The sequence below is a fragment of the Tupaia chinensis genome, unplaced genomic scaffold, assembly GCF_000334495.1.
Source record: "Tupaia chinensis unplaced genomic scaffold, TupChi_1.0 Scaffold000320_1, whole genome shotgun sequence".
In the NCBI taxonomy this organism is placed as follows: Eukaryota; Metazoa; Chordata; class Mammalia; order Scandentia; family Tupaiidae; genus Tupaia; species Tupaia belangeri.
Window position 1 is genome coordinate 6,471,473 of NW_006159813.1, and position 25,418 is coordinate 6,496,890.

At 37.6% G+C, this 25,418-nt stretch overlaps 1 protein-coding gene across 1 annotated transcript in view; it reads left to right on the plus strand.

The window, feature by feature from the left end:
* Positions 1 to 25,418, plus strand: part of MED13L (mediator complex subunit 13L) — a 296,775-nt gene that overhangs the window by 223,823 nt on the left and 47,534 nt on the right. The window contains exons 4-13 of the mRNA XM_027773092.1: positions 3,451 to 3,596; positions 7,001 to 7,195; positions 7,587 to 7,775; positions 11,659 to 11,824; positions 13,333 to 13,437; positions 18,380 to 19,111; positions 19,903 to 20,128; positions 21,131 to 21,236; positions 21,546 to 21,670; positions 24,642 to 24,741. Of these exons, the coding sequence (XP_027628893.1) occupies positions 3,451 to 3,596; positions 7,001 to 7,195; positions 7,587 to 7,775; positions 11,659 to 11,824; positions 13,333 to 13,437; positions 18,380 to 19,111; positions 19,903 to 20,128; positions 21,131 to 21,236; positions 21,546 to 21,670; positions 24,642 to 24,741 (2,090 nt within the window). The remainder of the gene's footprint in view (positions 1 to 3,450; positions 3,597 to 7,000; positions 7,196 to 7,586; positions 7,776 to 11,658; positions 11,825 to 13,332; positions 13,438 to 18,379; positions 19,112 to 19,902; positions 20,129 to 21,130; positions 21,237 to 21,545; positions 21,671 to 24,641; positions 24,742 to 25,418) is intronic.

Below are 25,418 nucleotides of genomic sequence, written 5' to 3' on the forward strand. Positions count from 1 at the left end.
TGTTCGGCAGCCCCTCATAAACCACATTTTTTTTTTTTTTTTTTTTTTTTTTTTTTGAGAGGTTTTTGCTTTAGGGCACGTGCTCTCACCAGACAGACAGAGAGACAGAAAGCAGGAAATCACCCCCCAGGGGGGATGGCCACGCCGCAATCCCTTCTCCTCCATTCTCTTCTCGGGATCTTGGGCACGCACGCACACGTGCCCGGCATGAGTTTAAGCCACCGGGTCCGGGACTCAAACCACGATCGACTACGTGGGAGTCCAGCGACATAGCCATTACGCTAACTGCTGGTCTCTCATAAACTAAATCTTAAATTGGCTCTTTGTCATTTGAATAAGAAAAGTCATTTTGTTGTCTCAGTGAGTTAGCCTCCAGTTTCTTTTTCAAGAATCCCTTTCCTACTATGTCATGCCATTCCCTTGTTTAGATTTTCCAAACTACATTCTGCTCTTAACCACTCCTTTGTGCTCTCTTATTTTTTCTTTTCTTTCTATTATTGAAACTTTATTTACATTTGTTCTTATGTTCTTGAAGCATTTGTATATTCCAAATTGAAGAAATTGTTACAGCTTTTCTGTGGCATTTTGCTTTTATTTATATTTCTGTACATGTACCTCACTTTATTTTCATTTGCGTGCTTTCATATCTATGCTAGTGTTTCAATCTTGCTAGTGTATGTGGGCCTCGAAGGCAAGGACCACGTTTTATTCAGTGTCGTGTCTGTATCCTCCCACCGCTTTTTGCACTTACTAGTTGATAGATACTGGTTCTTAGGCACAGGTAGAGATCAGTCCTGTGGTTCTTGTTTGTATCGTACACAGCTTTGCAAGTGCTGTCTGACTACTGCGTGGGGTGGCCAGCATGAGTAGGGATGGGCAGCTCTGGCTCCTCAGCTGAAACTACTACTGAGAAATTAGCCAGTCCACAGTCCGTAAAACTACTCTGGTCCAGTCGTGTGCCCAGGCATAATGCTGTGTGTTGACAATATGTTGCTAGTGTCATTTTCATAAATAAAGCTTAGCATGTTTTTACCATATTTATAGTTTTTGCTACCTGTATACATTTAAATTATGTGCATTCTTTTGCTATGTGCAAACTTGATACTTGGTGGGGTAACAAAAGGTTTTTTCAAAATTCTTACAGAGTTTTAGTCCCCGTTGTGATTTTCACTGTGTTTTGGTAAATGCTCAAATGCCATGACTGGCAAATTTTTATTGATAAAACTTCACATTCTAATAAAACACAGACTATTAGGTTATCTCAAAATACTGACCAAAAAATATATATATATATACTTCACTAGAGATTTTTAAAATAATTTTTTATTTATTAACTTTAATTATTATTTATACATTTAATTGCTATACATCATTTAGATTGTAAAGAGACTTTACCCAGCATGACACACACCTCAGTCCAGTCCAGTTGAGAACATACGCTCGTCCTCATCAACAAATAATAAACCATATCCACGTCCCACAAATGCCTTACCTCTCCATTTTTCCCCAGAATTTCCTTTCCTATGCTCTCCCCTTTAGTTCTAGTGTCCATAACAATTTTTAATGCTTGTATGTCCCCCAGTCTTTCAGTCTCTGCCATAGAGTGCTGATAGTCGGTATATGTTAAAGGGAGACATACAATGTCTCTCTTTCATAGCCTGACTTGCTTCACTCAGTTACAGATCTTCCATATTTGTCCACTTTCTATCAAATTCCAGGCCTTGTTTTTTATGGCTGAATACTATTCCATGGAGTATATATATGTGCCACACTTTTTCAGTCCATTCATCCGTTTGTGGACATTTGGGTTGGTCCCATGTCTTAGCAATTGTGAATAACGCTGCAATGAATATAGATGTGCAAGCGCTTTTCTGATTGAGCATTCTCCTGTCCTTTGGGTGGATACCCAGGAGTGGAATTGCTGGATCATATGTTAGTTCTATGTGAAGATCTTTGAGGAACCTCCCTTTTGTTCTCCACAGTGGCTAGACCAATTCACAATCCCACCAATAGTATAGGAGTGTTTCCCTTTCACCTCATCCCCTCCAGCACTTACTTATTTTTAAAATCTTCGCCATTCTGACTTGGGTTAGGTGGTATCTCATTGTGGTTTTGATCTACTTCACTAGAAATTTTTACTTAGCGTTTCTTTATAGCATTATCATTTTATACTTGAAACAAAAATTTCTTTGAGTAGTACTCAAAATACATTTTTATTTTTATTTATTTATTTATTTTTTTGTGAAAGAGATTTTTGCTATAGGGTACATGTGGTGGCCAGACAGGAAGCAAGAAATCCTCCCCCTCCCCGAGGTGATGGCCCTGCCACAATCCTTTCCCCTCTCAGGATTTTGGACATGCAGGCACACACGTCTGGCGTGAGTTATAAGCCACAGTGGTTCAAGTCCAGTGACATAATCATTGTGCCATCTGTTAGTCTCTCAAAAATACATTTTAGAATATTTTAGAGAACTTTTGCAAAAAAGCAACATCATGGAGATGATTTTTAAAATGGTGGTTTCCTACTCTTGTTTAGTAAAGTGGTTATGATTCATCAGGTAAATATTTGGATGAACTGTTTTGAGAACTGTAGATGTGTTATGGCTGGCATAAGGCCAAAGTTAAGAACTTTGAAGTAAAATGCCATTGTAGTAATTTTGAAATTATTTTTTTCCATGACAATTTTTAAAGATCAGTTTTAGTTAATTGTGTGGAAAATGGGAAAGTGGAATGCTTCAGTGGAATTTTGGATTCAGAAGTAAATCATGAAGGTTAAATATCATAGGTCACCCACCCATTTAGAGACTTATATTACCTTAACAATTGTATATTTAAAATGTATATATCACAGTGCCCTTAATTGCTAGTTTTAGATAAAAATTTTTAGCCATATTGTGATATTATGAGCTAATAAATGTGATGTTATACCGATCATAAGCAAAGTTGTTTTAGCATTGTCTCTAGAATCAGTTACAAGCCAGTTCAGACTTACTAACTCAGAGATTGTCTTCCAGTCTTGTTCTTACAGGCCTTTTAAATGATTCCTCACTAATTTGACTTAACACATTTTTGAGTGCTTACCATGTGCTATGCAGTGCGAAGTTAAAAAAGGTTATTATTCTTTCTCTGTCTTTAGTAGTTTATAGTTTGCATAGGAGTTAGATCTTATACAAGTTAAACAAATAGCATTCTGCAAAATAGTTCTCAAAAATTTAGAGTGCAACATATCTAATTTTCCAGATCTATTTGGGAGCTTTAATTTATTTGTTAATAAGTTATTATCATATTACTTGTCCACGATCAACTAGAAGTTTGGTTCATCCAGTCATTTATAAGTTTCCTTTACTGCATGGTCAGTAAAACACAGCTGTATTTCATTTGTAGTTCCTGTTTCTAGCACCCATTTCCTGCTAAGATGTAAAGTTGAGTTTCTCATTCTTTCTTGTTTAGTGAGCATCTGTCCTGTGCTTTCACATTCTTTCTTCATGGAGAAAGTAATGTATGCACAAGTGTGGAAATTGCCCAACACCAGCCAATTTATTTGATCAATGAGGAGCATATACACATGGCTCAGTCTTCACCTGCACCTTTTCAAGGTAAGTAATGGTAATATTCGTGCTGTCCACTCCACCAACAGGTGAGTGGACGCTTGGACCCATAGGGTGTTAAGGGATGAAACATTATTTCACATGACCATTTTAAAACTAAGTGTAAGAGTTAATTTTTGAAGAAGAAAGACTCCCATTTCCTAATTAACTAGGAATATTTGGTTGTATGGATAGTCATGACATATTTTTCTATGCAATTTTCCTGACAACCTAATAATTTGTTAGTTATTTTTAGTTTTTTAGGTGTTTTTTTTTTTTTTTTTTTTTTTTTTTTTTTTTTTCCCCGGGCACCAGCGAAAGTCTGATTTCTCTCACAAATTTCCCTGATGCTCTTGCAGGAGAGGCACAGACAGAGAGAGCAAAGTGAGAACTCACCTGCTGTGGGGATGGCCACACTATAGTCTCTTCTCCTCCATTTTCCTCTCTGGATTTTGAACACATACACACATGTGTCCAGCATAATTTTCAAGCTACTGGGTCTGGGACTTGAATAGTGGTTGACTTATAGAAGATTATTGTTAAACTTAGTATTTAAATTTCAAACAAAACAAAATTTCTAAAGTTGCATATAGTTTCTTCAGTGATGTTAATGTATTTATTATTTTCTTTAATTATAGATCACATTTGTAATAGGTAGTAATTGAACTTAGTGCATTCATATTATTATTAATTCTCAACCTTACCATCAAGATATCACCAAAATAACTTTATCATTTTGACACAACAAAATATTCCAAATCTTTGTTTTTGTCTTTAGTATTCAGACTTTCTTATGAATAACAATTTGAAAGTGTTATATTAAAACATATGGAAAACTCTTTTTTAAATTTAGTCTAAGATATTACTAGAGATACCTGGTTGAAATAGTTTTACTATATTGCACAGGATGCAGTTTTTAAAACACTGACATTTGAACACACTTGACTGAAATATTTTCGTTGCTGTTAACAGCCAGCCTCTCATGTTAATATTTGACCTTTGTTTTATTTGTGATTATTTTTGTTTTTACATACTATTCGTACTTAATTTGATGAAAGTATTCAGTTTTTCTTTTTAGAGAGAGGTGTTTTGGGCTATAGGGTGTGTGTGCTTGCTGGAGAGACAGATAGAAAGTGAGAAATCACCCTCCCCCGGGGAGCTGTGGCCATGCTACAGCCCCTGCTCTTCTAATCTCCTCTCAGGATTTTGGGTATACACACACACACTCCCGGCATGAGTTTTAAGCTTCTGGGTCTGGGACTTGAACTGTGGTTGACTATGTGGGAATCCAGTAATAGAACCATTATGTCATCTGCTGGTCCCAAAAGAATCTATTTCTTGCCCTAAATATAATTAAGCCTTTTTTTTTCTTTAAAGAACATTGAATCCCTCCCCTTCTTCCTTTTTTTTTTAAGATTTATTTATTTAATTTTATTTATTATTATCATTATCTTTAAAAATTTGACCAGAGAGAGAGAGAAAGAGAAAGTGAGAAAGCAAGCCACCATGTCTGGGACTCAAACCGTGGTTGGCCATGTGTGAGCCCAATGCCTTAACCACCACACCACCTGCCAGCCCCATTGAATCCTTCATTCATTCATTTATTCATTTATTTATTTATTCATTTATTTATGGAGAGGTTTTTGCTGTAGGGCCCGTGTGGTCGCCAGAAAGACAGAGACAGAGAGACAGAAAGCAAGAAATCACTCCCCATTGGGGATGGCCACGCCGCAATCCCTTCTCCTCCATTCTCGGGAGTTTGGGCACACAGGCACACAACACCCAGCATGAGTTTAAGCTACTGGATCCGGAATTCAAACCATGGTCGACTACAGGGAGTCCAGCGACATAGCCACTATTGCCAACTGCTGGTCCTCAATTGAATCCTTCTTAACTGTGTGCTAATTATTACCTGAAATTCTCCCCCTCCTGACAGAACTTACTTGAAGCTATATACTTTATAATCCTGTAAACTTAGTTTTTTTTTTTTTTTTTTTTTTATGTATTAGCTACCATAAAATTTAAAAACACCTAATTTTCAAACTGAACACTTCCATGAGTTGGATAGTATGTCCCTAAAATGGAGTGTCAGAATTATTTAAATACTGTTTCCTTGAGTGTAAAAGTGCTGAGGACTGTCTTGACTTTCCCTAGACTTTTACCACTCAAAATATAAACATTCACTTATGATTGTAACAGAAGGAATCACTAGTCATGAGGGAGGGGAATTAACTTCCTACCCTTCAATGTTGCGAAAGGTAATATTAAGAATAGCAGGTCCCCATAGATCTTTAAATCTTACTAGTTTGTTACTAGATCCTAAGTCATAGAAGATGCTGGTGGGACATTATCCTGCTTATTTCCCACAATCAGTGTATAAGAGGTAGAGCACTTAGGCAGGTACTGGCTTATACATCATTGTTGTGAACACAGTATCCAAATTGATGTGAGAATTTCATAGAGGTCTTAATGGAAAAACATTGCCCCAATTAACTATGTTGATTGGAGTCAGTATTTTTTTAATCCCATCTGGATCATTGAGGAATAGCAGATTCATAAGAAATTTGGGATATGTACAGTTCCCCTACCTCCACTGATGTGCCATATCATCCAGTACAGCATTAAAAAAAAAAAAAATCAACAAAAAAAGGATATTCTGCTGAATGACTGCACTGAATTCTTTTCTTTTTAATTAGGATTAAGAAAAAGTGACCTTTAACCCTAGAAAAGTATTCTTTGGGAGGTTGAAATTCCAAATCCAAGGCTACGGATTGGCTAGGTTAATCACTGTACCATATTAACTACATTTTTGTGTCTAATTCAGTGAAATGGCATTATGGTCTAATACTGAAAGAAGATAAAAGGACTTTGAGTCCTTTGAGTTTAAATTTTACCTAAGAGTAGTTTTAACAATGGACCCTCCAAAACAATCACAGTTAAAATTATAGCTAAGTATTATAGTTTAGGCTTTAGTACATGAAAAGTCTTCAGCTATTAGGAGTTTTCTTTATAGGGCTAGCTCTAGAACCTTGGTGTTAAAAGGACCCTGAGGCTGAAATTCGAGCCACAGACAACCATGTGGGATCCAGCCTCCTTAACCACCATGCCACGGCTGACCTAACAATAGTGTGTCTAATGCAGATAGTTTATATAGTGTATGCATATGTAGCTGTCAGATAGTATAATACTATCCCTATTTGCTTTCCTTTAAAAACTGATGTGAGTTGAGAGGCACAGAAATGATAAGAAATACTAAAATGAGAAACTTCTGAAAACCATAAGGAGTTAGGAACTAAAGAGCAGTATACATGAAATGATGCTGTGCTTTAATCTAATGTTACCACATATGTGTGTTGCTCTTAAATAGGGCTTATTCCTCTAATGTGCAGCACTTGTTTCTCTTCCCCCTGTAGTACTGGTAAGTCCTTATGGCTTAAATGGCACGCTAACAGGCCAAGCATACAAGATGTCAGACCCAGCCACCCGTAAGTTGATTGAGGAATGGCAGTATTTCTACCCGATGGTGCTAAAAAAGAAAGAGGAATCAAAAGAGGAAGAGGAGTTGGGATACGATGATGATTTCCCTGTGGCAGTCGAAGTAATTGTTGGTAAGAAAATATTTTGCCTAAAGAATTTTATTCTGTCTTCTTTATCTTTCTTACATTAAAAAGGTAATCATTCAGATTCATCAGAAACAATCCCCCCCTTTATTCTCTCGGCACCGTGGTGTATGCTGTGTGATTACCTTGCCTGAAGCACCAGTGGTCCCTGTGTTTCACATGCTATTATCAGTATGTTGGAACACTATTTTGTTTAAACAGCTATTAACTTAAGAAAGAGTGAAACATAGCACTCTTGGCAGTATTTTCCAAGCATCTCCTTTTTGCCATTGAGCTTTGACATTGACCACTGTGATAATAAAGCTGGCAGTCTTGTGGTTTTCTAGTCCTATATAACTCTTTCTCAGGCCTGACCTCTCCCTGTGCTCTTTCCTTCCAGGTGGTGTTCGGATGGTTTACCCTTCAGCTTTTGTTTTGATCTCTCAGAACGACATCCCAGTTCCTCAGAATGTTGCCAGTGCTGGAAGCCATGTTACAGTTGGGCAACAGGGACTTGGGAGTGTGAAGGACCCAAGTAACTGTGGGATGCCTCTGACCCCTCCCACCTCTCCAGAACAGGCGATCATAGGTGAGTTCTGACAGGAACGTCCTGGATGGAAGAGGTCTCATTAAATCATATAATCCCTCCTGCCACGGTATTGCTGCAAAAATATGGTTATTACTGGGAGAGGAGATGGCAGCAGTAGAGTAACTTCAGGATTTCACAAAATAAAGGAAAGTTTTAAACAGAATTTATGTGCTTTCAAGTTTTAATTGTGGCTATGTTAGTCTTTATTCTAATTGCATAGTTATTTCTTTTAAGTTCTGCACACATATCTGCCCCTTACAGATGTGTACATGTTCGCACACACAGACACAGAAGACAAAGTATAGATTCTTCTTTTTTAAAAATAAATGGAAGAACATTAACTTAGGGAATGACTGAAACATTTGCCCCAAATGGACTTTGCCAGCCAGGAACAAGTCATGGATAATTTTTTTTCCCTATTATGTTATAAAGTTAGACTAGCACCTAGAAGATCTAGATAGACACTTTGTCCTGTCAGTAATCTGTCTGCATTAATAATAAATATTAATTACATGTGAAATTTTGACAGTTGGAACAATCTTCCTTCATGGAAGAATTCAGAAATTGTTTAAATTGGGAGCATTTCTCCCCTTTTTGTTGAGTAGTATATTTCCTGTATTAACTTTATTGTTGTTATAGTTGACCTCATTTTAATTGGAAATTTGGCTGTTAAAGAAAGCATGCTCATCATACTTGAGCTGAAATGAGATTATTTATAGGCATTTAATGTGGGCCATGCTGGCAGGAACATCAGAGTAAATAAAGTCTTGGCTCCCAAAATTTGAAAACAAACCATCATGCGTGATACACACTTACATAGTAATTTCATGAGGAATAGATAAGGCTGTATTTTGAAGTTTCTAGCACCGTGCTTGGCATGTAGTTGGCATTCAATAAATGTTCATGGTTAATGAACATGGGGAAAAATACAGACTTCGTGATCGAACACACCTAGTTCTTGAACCTGCTTATGTCTTTCACAATGGAATGACATTTAATTCCTTTAACTTTTCTAAATCTCAAATTTTTTTTTCTGTTAAATATATGCCTTACAGGGTTGTTATATGTATTAGGTAACCCAAATGGTCTTCAAAATGTTCATAAAAACTGTATATTATTAAAAATAACAGAGCATCGATTTTATAATTTTTTGCAGCAGAATAAACTCATACCTTAATTTCTTTTTTTTGCAAGTTTTTTGTAGTTCCCTTTTATCCTGAAAGTATTTTGTAAACAGTAAAGCAGTATACAAATGGTAGTTTGGAAAAAATAAAGGAATACTCAAAATTTGAATTCCAGCACACATTGTTAAGTTATTTGGAAGAAATTACTGAGCTACAATGTGGGCAACATGGAATGGACAACACATAATTTCTGTTTCTAAGAGCAGTGTAGTTGCTGAGATGAGGGAAGAATATATATCCCCCTCGAATATGGTTGAGCAGAGATTTTTGATGATCCCTTGTGAAAGGATTTCTGTCAACCATTTTAAAAATCGTTTAACTGAAATAGAACAAAAACCTTTAACAGTCTCTTATACTAATTATCAGAGAACTACTTTAATTAAAGATTAAAATTTGTATTTTGAAAAATGTTAATTTCTATCAAGGTTTAGAGTTTTCACTACATTTTTAAGATGTAAATAAGGTTGGCAGATGTTAAAAGTCGTTTTTTTAATCTGCTAGTTTTGGTATTTCCTGGTACTTAACTTAAACTTGAAATCCTGCTATGTACATGATGCTTTGACTTCTAATAAATTTAGAATTCTAAAATTCATAATTCAAAAACTAGAGCTTGTATTGATGATGGTTTTTAATGTAAACTTCATACTTAAAGATCTTCAGATTTCTTCCCCCTTTAATCTATGAATGGTGTTATACTAGGCCTTGGATAAATATACCCAGCCACATCATTTGCTAAAACAAATAAAATGAATAAAAGCTGCCTGATATCTTGTGGTAAAGTTAGTGTGCCCAAATTTTCACATCATGGGATTTGGAATTACAGCGTTAGGATTCTTACTGCTGCACAAGAACAAACCCTGGTCAGCCTTGTCATTGTGTAGTTGATTGACACAGAGGATCCCTGTGTTTTTCTGAAACCAGGTAGGTTGCTCCGCCCCTGTAGTGGCGGAGTCTTCTGATTACTAGGGAGCGAGGAAGGTAAAATCACTCATTTCTTATCTGGATAGGTACCTCCACTTGCCTCTTCTGTTTGATATATGATGATAATGGGCGTGGGGGACAGGTAACAACATTTAATATGCATTTAACAGCTTGGAGGACAAGCCATATTTCATTCCATGTTAAGACGTTACCCACATTTTAGTTCCGTCATTAAGTCCCACTGAAAAGGATTAACCCAACTTTAGTCTCAAACGTCTCTATGACTTGTTTGCCTCCACCCATCTCCGTTTCTAGTGGTAGATTATTCTCTTATGTTGGCATGGACATATGATTTCTTTAGGTATATCGTAAGGTGTATTATGGAGAAAGTCTACTTCTGTTTTATTTTTTAATTTGCATAGTTCTATAAAAGGGATTTAAACACCAGTTATAATATTGAAATAAATTCTTTTGCCCTGTGAACTAGCAAGGAACATTAAAAAAAAAAAATACAAGGTTAGCAATATCAGACCAAATTTCTTGTCCCCTTTAATTTTATCTCACTTTCTGGGGAACATGAAAACATCAGTTTCTTCGAATGTAAGAATTTGGGTTTTGTTTTGTTATATTGTCTTTTAAAATTTTTAAAAACACAGGTAAGCCTAGTCATTGGGCCCATCTAATAATTGTGGTACACTGATACCAAGAGTACTTAGTGTTATAAGGTTGCTTCTTTCCTTTTCAGGGAAGAGTATAGATTTTCCAGAGTGCTTAAATTGACTGTTTTGATCAAGATATTTTGCATTATAGTTCTATTGAGAATAAAGCCCACAACATAGTTATTGAATCAAACAGGTAAAAGTAATTGAATCAGAATTTAGTATTGAACATTGACTTTATTTTTTGTCTTTTTCAAGGTAAAAGTAGCAAAATGCTCAAAATATAAATAATAACCAACATCATAACAATCATAATGAATATAGTAAAAAGGAATGGATTATATACAAGTATAATTAGGAAAATTAAGTGGGAGTTATTAGAAACCAGTGAATTTTTAATCCTCTGATATAAAATGTTGAGACAGCCTCTTTTAGTGTTTCAATACTAAGCTTTCATAAATAGTGTCACCCATAAGGACAAACCGTTCCACACACAAATTTGAAATTTGACCTTGTGATTAAAAGCTTTGTGCCATTAAGTTCTTTCTCCTACCAGGGCACTGTGTGCTGTTGTTACACAAGCACTTAGCTAAATGAGCATAAAGCTCCCTCTGCTGTTTTGTTCTGATTTGAAGCTTATTTATTACATTAGGATTTAAACAAAACAACCAGGGCACATTTGCATCTTGTGATGTGTGAACCTCGTATAAGTTGTATCCAGTGCGTATAGAGTAAAAATGTCTCTGTAAGCAAATACCCTTGTGGATGTGTGAGTGTTGTCAGAATAACTGCTCTCTGGAGAACACAAAGAACCATACAGCAAAGTGCCAGGAGAGAAAAAAGTACCAGACATGACTTTTACTTAAAGCAACAGATAGTGTTATTGCCTCGGTTGGAGCAAAACTACACGGGGTCTTCAAAATAAAATTTATGGAAAATGACTGTGCGTAGATGACAAAATTTTTTGAAAAACAGACTTGTATTTTAATCCTATTTTTCCATGAACATTTTTGAAGTGTCCTTGTATATTGGAGTTACAACAATTAAAATGCATATTTTTCTCAGATAAGGAGACCTTCTCAGAAAGTTCTAAGATTCCGAATTGCCTTTCTTTCCCAGGTGAGAGCGGAGGTATGCAGAGTGCAGCCAGTCACCTGGGTTCCCAAGATGGGGGGATGATAACTATGCATAGTCCAAAGAGATCGGGGAAGATTCCTCCAAAACTCCACAATCATATGGTCCATCGAGTCTGGAAGGAATGCATCCTCAACAGAACTCAGTCCAAGTATGTTTTCTGGATTACGTCTGGATCATGGTTTAGTAACCATCCCCTTGATTGCTACACGATGAGTGTCAATGTGCTTTTGCATTAGTATGTGACCAAACTTGAGAAGTCATCGAATTGGTATTTCATCTTTTCGAACTTAATAGAATTCAAAACAATGATATTAAAATTGAAACATTTAATTTACTTGATTCTTTGATCCAGGGAATTTTTGAAGTTCCTGAACATCTAAAGATTGGCATTGTGTTGATTTTCACATGTTTTAGCACAGATGGCTCAGAGACTCACCCTGAGTGCAGGACAGTACCCAGAGGGTTTGGCTTCCCTTTGTGTGCCAATTCATGAATGTTTCTCAATGACAAAGGGAAGCAACCTTCTTTGCAAATTTGCTGCTATACACTAGCCTTGTCTTAATTGACAGTACATTTCTGAACTGAACTGATGACAGCCAGAGGCTGTGGATTAGCTGCTGGGCTGCTGTTTGTTTGGACAAACTGTGTTTTTATTTCCCCTATTCAGCTTCCCTTTCTTACTTCACATCCTCTCTTCCTCCCTGCCTCATTTCTTAATCTATTTTTGAAAGAAAAAAGGGAAAGTTGATTCTAAAAAGGGACTGCTGGTGATTATTTTAATTACCCAAATGATCATGGCAAGTAGTCGTCAATAAATGCTATTACACTTATCAAGATTTATGTAAACGTAATCAGCATAGTTTCATACCTGTTTTAATATGCTTGTACAGCCACCCTGGAACACTTTACAATACCAGCTGGAGCAAAATGAGCAATCCAAAAGTATTGTCTTATAATCTTATGATGTGAAAATGCAATTTTAAAAAAATGTTACTTCTGTGGCCGGTAGGTAGTGTGGTGGTTAAGGGCGCTGGGCTCCCACATGGCCAACCATGGTTCAAGTTTCAGACCTGGTCGCCTGCTTTCTCATGTTCTCTCTCTTGCTCTTGCTCTGTCCCTGTCTGGTCAAATTTAAAAATAAATAAATAAGTAAATAAAGTTAATAAAAAAGTTACTTCTATATCATTTATAAACCTTTTTTTAAAAATAATTATTTTATTTAACTTTATTTATTTTAATTTCACCAGAGAGGGACAGAGTGAGAGAGAGAAAGAGAAAAAGAGAGAGAGAGGAAAAGTGAGAAAGAAGCTGCTAGGTCCAGGACTCAAACCGTAGTCGGCCATGTGGAAGTCTACGCCCTTATCCACCACTTGCTGGCCCCTACACAACCTTTTTTTAAAGCAACAACTAACCATGTCAAATATTTTGCTGTGTATACCACCCATGTAAAAATGTACATTAACTTAATAGTTTCAAAGGCTGCTGTTAGAACATAGAACAGATTGTTGTTGTTTTACTTTTGGTTGCTCTGAACTGTATATTAGCAAGATACCTTCACTATGTAAAATCTATTCAAGTTTTTTTGAAGATTTGTCTCCCCAGGGATATGAGTGTTATCTCATGTTTGTACATAATTAACATTTTTAACGTTTTTAGGAGGAGCCAAATGTCAACTCCAACTCTTGAGGAAGAGCCTGCTAACAATCCTGCTACTTGGGATTTTGTGGATCCAACCCAAAGAGTCAGCTGTTCTTGTCCCAGGTAGGTAGTCAAAAGGCGGAACATCGTGGGAACGATGTCAGATTTCCTTAGCCCATCATCTCCCAGTTTCACGGGTCTTTCCTCTTTGTTTTATAAATCTTCTTCCTCCTCCAGTAGAGAAGAAAAATCAGTCTTCTCTTACAGGCAGATGATATATTGATAGTTTTATTGTCAGGACTCAGAAAGAGCTTGTTAGAAGACACTGGCCCTACTATTAAATTGCTCCCACAAATTTCTTTCATTTAGCTATTTGAAACTTGAAAGGCATAACTTTGACTAGATGATCCCAAGCCCTTTTAATGCCCTTTATTTATTTTAATTTCACCAGAGAGGGACAGAGTGAGAGAGAGAAAGAGAAAAAGAGAGAGAGAGGAAAAGTGAGAAAGAAGCTGCTAGGTCCAGGACTCAAACCGTAGTCGGCCATGTGGAAGTCTACGCCCTTATCCACCACTTGCTGGCCCCTACACAACCTTTTTTTAAAGCAACAACTAACCATGTCAAATATTTTGCTGTGTATACCACCCATGTAAAAATGTACATTAACTTAATAGTTTCAAAGGCTGCTGTTAGAACATAGAACAGATTGTTGTTGTTTTACTTTTGGTTGCTCTGAACTGTATATTAGCAAGATACCTTCACTATGTAAAATCTATTCAAGTTTTTTTGAAGATTTGTCTCCCCAGGGATATGAGTGTTATCTCATGTTTGTACATAATTAACATTTTTAACGTTTTTAGGAGGAGCCAAATGTCAACTCCAACTCTTGAGGAAGAGCCTGCTAACAATCCTGCTACTTGGGATTTTGTGGATCCAACCCAAAGAGTCAGCTGTTCTTGTCCCAGGTAGGTAGTCAAAAGGCGGAACATCGTGGGAACGATGTCAGATTTCCTTAGCCCATCATCTCCCAGTTTCACGGGTCTTTCCTCTTTGTTTTATAAATCTTCTTCCTCCTCCAGTAGAGAAGAAAAATCAGTCTTCTCTTACAGGCAGATGATATATTGATAGTTTTATTGTCAGGACTCAGAAAGAGCTTGTTAGAAGACACTGGCCCTACTATTAAATTGCTCCCACAAATTTCTTTCATTTAGCTATTTGAAACTTGAAAGGCATAACTTTGACTAGATGATCCCAAGCCCTTTTAATGCCTTTATTGAATCACTCTTAATTTTAAAGTGGATATACCTGTTGGAAACAGGTCGGCTGGAGTTAACAGATTTTGGATTAGTGGTAGTGTTTTTTGATGACTGAGGTACAGGTATTTGGTAAGACCTGCTAAAGGATAAGGTTGTGTTCACGGTATTTTAGTTGCTCATTCATTTAGGTTTTGGGATAAGGACACATGTTGTTTTCTGTAAGACATTTTTACACCGCTCGTGAATATTCCCTTGACTTACCATTTCTATGGTGGTAAAGACTTTTTGTCATGGATTTTCAATAGGAGTCTTAAATTTTTCTAAATGTCTATCTCCCCCCCCCCAGTTCAGTTGGCCTAAGAGCACATGGTGATGGTTTATAAAAATAGAGTAGCTCTGCCTTTAAAGTATTTTCAAATTTGATACTTTTCAATATTTATAAAAGTTCAGGTAAGGGGACCAGCAGTTGGCTATGTTGCTGGACTCCCATGTAGTCGACTGTGGTTCGAGTCCCAGACCAGTAGCTTAAAATTCACACTTGGCGTGTGTGTGTGCGTGCCCAAGATCCCGAGAAGAGAATGGAAAAGGGATTGTGGCATCACCATACCCCCTACGGGGTGATTTCTCGCTTTCTGTCATGTGCCCTTTAGCAAAAACCTCTCCAAGAAAAAAAAGAAGAAAAAAAAGTTTAGGTGAGTGTACTTAGAAGATGGCTCCTTGTTTTTCTCATTTAGATTAGGGGTCCTTAACATGGCATAAGTGAATTGGCTTCTGGGTAGGGAGATGTCACATGTTCCTTGGGAGTATCTGCAAACTTGGAGTGTGAGTACCTGAGGAATAATTTTGATACCGTTTTCTTTTGTCCCTTCCTCTTCAGTTGATTTTTATCAAGCTCAGCCTTGGTAGTGAGCCTCTTATTGAGAGATTTGTAAATATCATTCTGATGAAACTCTTAGAGAATGTTTTTTAAGAAGTTCTTGCTCCTTAAGGATTCTCTCTCTGAGCACATGAGACTCTCTGATCTGAGGATAGATATGGTATTATACCGTGGCGGAATACCTGTTTGACTTTAGTCTGTAGGCCGCTGTGAATTGTGTGGCAAAAAGAATTTTCTCATTAACATTGTTTCGCAGATAGCTGACAACTAAGTTATGATCTACCTTTCACAAGTACATAGCATGTAATTGTAATGTATTGAATTTGTGTTTTTATCTTATTTTTCCTATTCTTTTCCTTAGTCTAGATTTTTTTACTGCTACAAAAATAAACTTTCTATTGATTTACATCACATTTTTATAAACTACTTTGAATTCATTTTGGGACACTTTCAGTGTTAATAAACAAGTAATGTTTTTTCTTCTGTTCTCTGAAAATGTTTCCTCATCAACTTTTTTTTACTTTCTGGCTGGCTGGCTGGCTGGCTGGCTGGCTTTCTTTCTTTCTTTCACAGCTGTATACATACCAGGGTGCCATTCTGTTGACTCCAAGTATTTATCTCTAGGTCTTACTTTGTACACATGCTCTTGTCATGTATCTTTTAGGGGTACCTTTAAGAAATTATCCTTGACATTGACATGTCTATTTCCCTGCAAACCAATTACCTCATTGCCCCATTGTGGGTTGTTGTTGTTGTTGTTGTTGTTGTTTTAATTGCCAGAGAGAGCGTGTGCTTGTGAGAGAGACAGAGAAACCCCCATTGTGGCATGATGACACTGCAATCCCTTCTCCATTTCTCTATCCCTTCAGGATTTGGGGTATATGAACAATGTACCTGGCATGTTTTTCAAGCTGCCAGGACCAGGATTCAAACTGTCTTTGGCCATGTGGGATCCAGTTTCCTTAACCACTAGGCATGTGGCTGATCTGTTAGTGTGTTATTTTTTATTACAGTTTTTCCTTGTCACCTCAGACTCTCGATCATTTATGTTTCTTAATTTCTAGATTCAGTGTATCACTGCATTTCACAATGACTTCCTTAGGAGACTGTTACAGTTGTACTTTCTTCATCCTGTTAGCTAGCATGTACTTCTGCACTGCTTGGCTTCTTATTTCTACCTGCCTCTGGTTTCTTCCCACCACTGGTCACCCACGTAGTAGGCCTTCTTTAGCCTGACCTTGCTATGTGCTCTGAACAGGTTCCTTGCCTGCTCAGAGATGTGCCATAACAGTCTGTTATGTGTAGGCACGTTCCTAATTGTAGCTGTCTTGCAATGTAGCCAAGTTACTAATAAGGTGGAAAACCCTCTGACTTTTAGATTATCCAATTGTAAAAATTCCTTACTTTGAAGATGGTATCATAACTATCAAAGAACCAGCGTGGGTAAACACTGAGAAAAATCCAAATTAGAAAGTTGTAAGTAAAAGACTTTTAGAGCACAGCTTTTAAAATAGGCTTCCTTACAAGGTATAATTGAGATGTTTTTTCATGAGATATTCACATGTTACTGTGCTACTTTCCCCTTGGGGCTTAAAATACATTTTGACCTTACTTTCTATAACTACATGCTTAGACTGCCTTAAACAACAGAGATTTTTGTTTTAATTTTTCAGAGTAGCAGGGACTTTGGCAAGAGTGTTTCAGATTATCTACTGTGGGATTACCAAACCCATTATGGGATGGTCCACTCCTCACACTATTTAATGGCCTTATGGAGCAGGGCGGCCATCCTGCTGTCCCACTAAACCATCCCATTATGCCACACAAATCCGTTTTATTGCTCACTAGGGTATCATTTAGTGCAATGCAGTAGTAATTTAATGCCACCCTAGTGGCTTCAGAGAGTTACTGCTACATCGGCAGGAAGCTTACATTTTTCCCTGGGAATGATTTATATATTGGGAGGAACTGGCTGACCTGCTATATAACTTTGTTGCACAGATTAAACCTTGGCATCATCTAGTGGGCCTGTACTGAGCCATTTCTCACACCCGTGCTTGCCAAGAAGTACGTTAGGATGTGAGCAGACTTAGTGTTCCTGCCATGCTGGTTCAGGTGCATTCGTGCATGTGTGCTGTCTTTTAATGTCCACTCACAACCTTTTCACTTCTGTTGTACTTTAACATCTGTAAGATCCACCATTGTTTTTTATCCTTTCTTCCCTAGATGTAGTGGTACTTAAGGCTTCTAATGTATTTATCTTACTTAGTGTTCTTAGGATTTACCTTCATTTTCTTAATTTCACCCTTTAGGGGTAGAGTTATGTAGTTACTTTATTCCCTGTTTATAACATTACAAGCCATGATAAAGATTCAGTATTAGAGTTAAGAAGAGTGTTGTAAAATAGAAATTGAATATCATTTTTCTTTCTTGGCAGTCTTATAACTCTATTCTTAGGGTTTTAAGATGAGTATGAATGAATTATCTGATGCTCTCACCAAATCTGAAAGACGTTGTTTTTTTTTTTTTCAAATGAGTAATTTTGCATGGATTGGCCTTGTATTAATAGTCTTGCTAAGTTTGTTTCTTATCTGTTTAACTTGTATAAGGGTGCTTCAAAAGTTCAAGGAAAATGAAATTAAAGTAACTATTTTGGTGCAGACAATTTCTGAAATCCATGCTTTGTCATGTATGTATTTTCTATGAACTTTTTGAAGTTCCCCTGGCATGTCATCAGTTATTTACTTTTCACCAAGGCATATTGCAATTTTTAGTCATAAATGTATTTAAAACCTATAGTTCTTGTAGATGTATTCATGTACCTGATGTGTGCTTTAAAAGGTACAACCTTGTCAGAGGCATTTCTTTTGTAATGTTATAGTGATGCAGTTGTTTTATGTATTTGTTGACTTTCATTTAACTCTTGTTTTAGGCATAAACTTTTAAAACGTTGTGCAGTAGGACCCAATCGACCTCCCACAATATCTCAACCAGGGTTCAGTGCAGGACCGTCATCATCTTCATCTTTACCACCTCCTGCTTCTTCTAAGCACAAAACAACAGAAAGACAGGAAAAAGGAGACAAGTTGCAAAAGAGACCCTTGATACCATTTCACCATAGGCCCTCTGTGGCTGAAGAGTTATGCATGGAACAGGATGCACCAGGACAGAAGCTGGGGTTGGCAGGGATAGACTCCTCCTTAGAGGTGTCAAGCAGCAGGAAGTATGATAAGCAAATGGCCGTGCCTTCCAGAAATACAAGCAAGCAAATGAATCTGAATCCTATGGATTCACCTCATTCCCCTATTTCCCCTCTGCCGCCAACACTCAGCCCTCAGCCACGGGGTCAGGAAACAGAGAGTTTGGACCCGCCATCTGTCCCTGTGAACCCAGCCCTCTATGGAAATGGGCTAGAACTCCAGCAGTTGTCTACCCTGGATGACAGAACTGTCCTCGTGGGCCAAAGACTGCCTCTGATGGCAGAGGTCAGCGAGACAGCCTTATATTGTGGGATTAGGCCCTCGAACCCGGAGTCATCAGATAAATGGTGGCATAGTTATCATCTTCCATCCAGTGATGATACTGAGTTCAGGCCTCCAGAACTCCAGGGGGAGAGATGGGATGCCAAAATGGAGGTGAACTCAGAGAGCACTGCACTGCAGAGGTAAGGCATCCCCACCCACCCAGAGTGTGGGCTCCTTGGGATCGGGAGTTCCCCTTGTCATCTCTCCCTGCCAAACCCTCAGCTCCAAAAAGAAAGCAGGCTTGTCTTCATCATTCTAGACTCCCTGTATGGAAAATCCTTAAAAGCTAGATGCTTCCTCCTTCATGAGTTTTTATACATACATTATAATTTAAACACAGTGGCATATAAAGGTCTCATTGTGGCATTCTAGTATATGCAGTATGTATTTATTTATTTTTGGCCAGTTTGTTGATGAAAGACTATATCAGTAGGTTTATGAGGCTTTCCATATTGTTGTCTATTCTTTGACACTTTATAGAGGAAGGCTTTTGCATGCATTCTGGTCAATACATAGGAATACTTAGTATATATAGCACTTTTGAGCACTTACTAAACACTTTACACAGATGATCTCACTTAGTCTTCACCACAACCATACTATTGTGTTAATTTCTTTAACTGAGAAATTAGGCCTGGACAGTTAGTAAATCGCACAGATAACATTTGAACCTAGGCTGTCTGTCCTGAAAACCTGTGCTCCATGGAACCAAAGACAAGAGCACACTGAATATATTATTTTTAGCACGCAGTGCCTACTAAGTTTTACTTAATTGTGAATATGATCTCTAAAAGAAAATCATTGTATAGGTCAATTTTTCATTACTTTCTTTTTTTTTTTTTAAGGTTTAGTTTAAGTTTTATAAATGCTGCTCTTAAAAAAAAATTAGTCCTTTTACCTTGCTTAATTTGTCACTTATTTTCCCTTGTAGACTCTTAGCACAACCTAATAAACGGTTTAAAATCTGGCAAGACAAGCAGCCCCAGATGCAGCCTTTCCACTTCCTCGACACATTGCCTCTATCACAGCAACCTGGAGACAGTTTGGGAGAAGTCAATGACCCATACACGTTTGAGGATGGGGACATAAAATACATCTTTACAGCCAACAAGAAATGCAAACAAGGGACGGAGAAAGATTCCCTGAAAAAGAATAAGGTACCATTAATGCAGAGAGCGTCCAGCGTGGAGTGGGGTTCTATCTATGTCAGTACAACGTGTGTGGGGAGACTTGTGAGGCAGAATGTTTGAGGTAGTCTTGCCTGATTGCTCTGTCCCCATATTCATGCTCTTGGTACTATTGTATCAAACAGCGTATTGTTCCTCTTTATGTCATGGCTCACCTTTGTTTAAAAGTCAGCCGAACATAAATGAAGCCTCATATTTTCCAGGCTCTAGCTTGTACAGTGCATGTTTCCTCTCATATGCTAATTCTTGTTGGCCTATGCTCCCTCTCTATTTCTTTTAAAATGCTATTCCAAAATACGCAAACTGTAGGAAGAAACGTCGTGACAGTATCTAGTATTTGCTGAGCGCTCCATGTTCACTGTGCTGAGCGCTGAACCTGTGTGCTTTCTGAATTAACGTCAACACTACCCAGAGGCTCTCTGTATTCATTTAACTGGTTCCAGCGTAACAAAAATGAGTACTGGGTGTATCTGCTCTCTTTAATCTTAAATTTTTAAGACATCCTATAAAATACTGGGTCATTTGAAAAAGGTGCTCTTGAGAGTAGAGGAAATAAGACAGTTAGAAAAGGCCAGTATATTTCAGGGGAATGCTTTCGAGGTTACTTTTCAGAGATCTATCTGGATCCAGCAAGCTTGACCTGTAACTAAAGGCAGCTAAAATGCTAATAAAGGCAGCCTTTAACACCATGGCAGGTTTGTAACCAAATGCCACCAGTACTGTTTAGGCATAAAACTGTGATTCACTCAGAATACCCCATAGGATTAAGGGGCCAGCGGGGGAGATTTTGGTTCTGTTTAAATTATGGAGAAAGGACATATCTTTTATTCCCTTTGGTTGCATAGACCATGGTTTATCATACTTGTGCTCATAACAAGTTCCATTCTCCCCTCTAATTCTTTGTGTTCTCCCTCATATTCCACACTTTGGGTTGGTGTTCATGTGTTTTGTTTGGCTGAATTTATTATACAGTCAGAGGATGGATTTGGTACCAAGGATGTCACTACACCAGGTCATTCCACGCCGGTGCCTGATGGGAAAAATGCCATGTCTATTTTCAGTTCTGCTACTAAAACAGGTGTGTACAATGATTATTTGCCTCACTTGGATTGTTGCTAAAATAAAATGCAAGGGAGATGCTTCTCGATTTAAAATTATATTCTTATTGTAACGGCAATAATTTGATCTCATCTTTAATATATATTTCATAGTTCTTCAGTTCCTTTCAAAACTGATAAACATATTTGGAAATAATTGTCTCTAAATTTAACTAAAAACATAGGGAAAGAATTCCCAGGCAGGTCCTGTTCATTGAGATCCATGTCCCCTCCTCACGCCTTCTTGCTTGATGAAGTTGCTCATTCTGGTTTTTGCCTCCTCTCTACAGATGTCCGGCAGGATAATGCTGCTGGCAGAGCTGGCTCCAGTAGCCTTACGCAGGTGACGGATCTGGCACCTTCCCTGAATGACTTAGACAACATCTTTGATAATTCGGATGATGAGGAACTTGGGGTGAGTCTGCCAGAACTGCTAACACACATCTTGCTGATGGCAGGGTTTTATGTCGGTGTTCTAGTATTTCCTTACAGCTTTATGTCGGTGTTTTAACATTTCCTTGTAGCTGTGTCTGTTGAGTTTGGGGACTCTTCCTTTGGTTCTGAGTGTTCTTTGAAAAGATTCAAGAAGGGTATTACTGTATAGCATCTCTTGAGTTAGTTTGTTGATGGCTTCTTGTCATGAGTCTTAGTTTAGTTCTAAGTATTAAAATCTTTCATGTTTATTTTAAATCCTTGTAAACATCACAAGACTAATAGAAATGTATTACATAATCCCTTTAGATCAAATTTCAAAAATAGTGCCCACATAGCTTTTTGTTCATCTAGTAAGTCAGAGGTTAGTCTGCATTTTGAGAGGTCTATAAGTATGATTTATACTTTTTAGGCTCCTCACGTCATGGTAGAGAAATGAAATTTATACACACAGAGGTTAAATAATACAGGGAATCATGATTAAAATGACAGATAAGAATTAGAATTCTTTGGAAATCAGATGAATTAAGAGTCAGGAAATATGTGTCCCCATCCTTGTAACGAACTTTGTACCTTTGGCAAATTTAAGTGCCCATTATTTCCAGGAGACTATGAGATGAATAAGATAGACTCTTTCTCCAAAGAAGTCAGTTTATTGGTGTCATTTTCTCTTTTTTTCCATTTGTTGTCTTACCTACCTTTTATTCATCTATTTTGCATGTTTGTTCATCATTTATGATTGATTTCTTTGTGGCAGATATGAAGGCTAACCATTGAGGCTACAAACATGATTAAATTACTGTCCTTATATTTGACGTGCTCACAGCCTTTAGGTGAAGCAGCAATAAATAGTTACAACATACTTCCTGCTGTGAGTCCAATAGTAGACCTGAATCTAGGGTCAGTAGGTAGTGTAGTAGTTAAAGCCTGGATTCCACATGGCTGACTCCACAGTTTGAGTCCCAGATCTGGTGTCTTAAAAAACATGCGGTGTGTGTGCATGCATACTAAAACTCCTGAGAGGAAAATGGAGGATAAGGATTACAGCTTGATCATCCCCTGTAAGAGGGGTTATTTCACACTTTTTCTCTCTGTCGCTCTCTGACGAGTGCATGCACTATAGCAAAAATCGAAACAAAAGAAAGAAAAAAAAAAGAGAGAAAAGAGAAAAGAAGAGAAAAGAAAGAGACTTGAATCTAAAGACCCTGAATCTAAAGATGCTGGTCATTCAAAAACAGAGTGACAGGAGCAGTGTTTAAGTTAAGTCTTGAAGGTTAAATAGAGATGATGTTTTTTCTAAAGTCCAATCTAACTTTAAAATGTATTGAATTAACAGATATGATACACCATTAGTGTTATAAGGACTTAGAAGATGATGAAATCATAATACCCTCGAAGAATGCATTTGACTTAAAATATGGAAAGACTGGAGAGGCAGGGAGGGACATAATAGTTTGAGTGTGGAGTGAGTGTTGACTAAGCAACAATTTGGGACTAGGTTGGTTTTGGGGGATAACGAAAAGACTGCTGGTCTGCTTCCTGATGGTGGGAAGAGACTAATGGGCCTTTAAAAAGAATGTATGATATGAAGAAAGCAAGAGTCCTTTTTGGTAACTTTTGTTGCATTGGAACTTGGGGACGTGAATTCAGGCATTAGTAGCTACTTGAAGGAAAAGGACAGGACAGTGAGAAAAATTCTGGTTGAAGAGTTAACTCATTTCCTTATTGTTAATCTGGGTGTTGTTGGTAGTTTTTAACTTAACTACGTCCCGAAAGCCAAGCATGGCCTTGGATTGGTCTTAGTGATCCCAAGGGTTAGGCTAGGTATTTTGGTGGTAACAGTGGAAACAGAGTCTGAAAAAGGAACGGGATCACAAATAAGAGAAGTAGAAAGGGAGAAGATGAAAAGGAAAAAAAGCAAACCGTGTAGAGTGGCCGGTACGATTCCTGGCCACCATCCCTGGTGATTGTTGTCCCCACTGTAGGCCGTTGAACGTATTTTCTGTATAACATACGAATCATCGTTGGACTTAACATAGACATGTTTATGTTTTTAGAATGTATTTTTGGTAGTGTTAATATGCAGAGAGATTGGACATTTTTAAATGGAATATTTATTTCTGAGATGAGGGGTTCATACTTTACCGTGACTTCTAGTCCGGCATTTAATCATGTAAAATAGTTTACCTTAGGATCTAATTCATCTTACAAGTAAATGCAATTCATCTTACAAGTAAATGCAGTTGAGAGGCTGTTGTTTTCATCTCAGATGTCTTTGAACTTAATTTTACATTTCAACTCTATGTCATTGCATAAGTATAAATAAATAAAAGGTTTTTATTTGTGAAAATGCCTCTTTTTTTTTTTGCTGCATGTTATTTTAGTCCCCAATTCAGTTGAGTAAGGGAGTTGATTGGTTTTAGATAACAGATCAGAGGAAAAACCTTCTTTGTTTAAATAATTTTATGAAATAAGGGTTTTTTTGTGAAGATGAACAGTAAGTATGGAAATACATATAGAAGAGCTATAGTTCATTGTGGCAAAAAATGAAAATGAATAGCTTTGGAGGGTTTGAGCCACTTCTTTTGGCTGCCGTCTAAACAGAAGGAAACCAGACCTATTGACAGTCACTGCTGGAAGCACCTCCGCAGTGCGGTCACAGTGTCTGTGCGACTCCTCCTCCAGTGGCCGGGAGGGGCGGGCCGTGGGGGTCTGCCAGCTCGGCTCTGATGGCACAGTCTGCCCGCCCAGGCCCGTGAGGAAACACACAGTCTCTCATGCTCCATAAGCGTGTAACCATCTCCTCTGTGTCACCATCTGCTTTTCCTAGAGGTTCACCTCGTGAACGTTCCCTTATTATTAAGTATCAATGCGTATATTAGGAAGTATTTGACTGCAGCGCTCCTTATCCACAAGTGCGCTCCTCTGTTTAAGTAATAATCATCTGTTCTCAGGCTGTATCACCTGTGCTGCGCTCATCAAAAATGCCTGCAGTTGGGACAGAGGACCGACCTCTTGGGAAGGACGGAAGAGCTGCTGTTCCTTACCCACCAAGTAAGTAGGGGAAAGGGCCGAGCTGAACTTCAGCTCCCTGCCTGTAACGTACATGTCATGTTCTCCTGTCTGTGTGATGTTTCTCAAGTTCTCTTCTTGCTCCTTTTGCTAGAATTCTGTGAATTAAAACTTGTATCAATTAATATTGCTGAGATGGGAGGTAGCTAAACCTATACACAATCATTTTGATTTGAATTCCTTGTCATTAACTTCTATAAATTAAAATCTAGAGAAACATTGTTTTAGGTTTGTTTTTCTAATAGTCCTTTCCTAGTACAATGAATGCTGCACCAATGAGTTTCAGCGTCATAGTCCACCATAAGACCTTGTGTAAAATATTTAAATTGTCATAAATTGAATTCCCTCAAGGATAATGAGTGTTTTCTGTGGTCTTTTTCAAGATTCATACTGAAATTTTTGGGTTTTCTTTGAGGTCAACTAGTTTTACCATATATACTAAGAAGAAGAGAAGCCTCCTTTTTTTCTAGTACTTTTTACCCTAAAAAAACCACGTTATTCTACAAGAGAAAAAGGATAGCTTATGTGGATCGTCTGAAGCAGAAATGTAATTCCATTGCAAATCATTCTTTAATATCTTCTCATTAACTTCAGCTGGTAATGAGGACAAATTGAGGGGAAAAACCACCATGTCACAGGGATGAGTCAAAAAGTTTTAT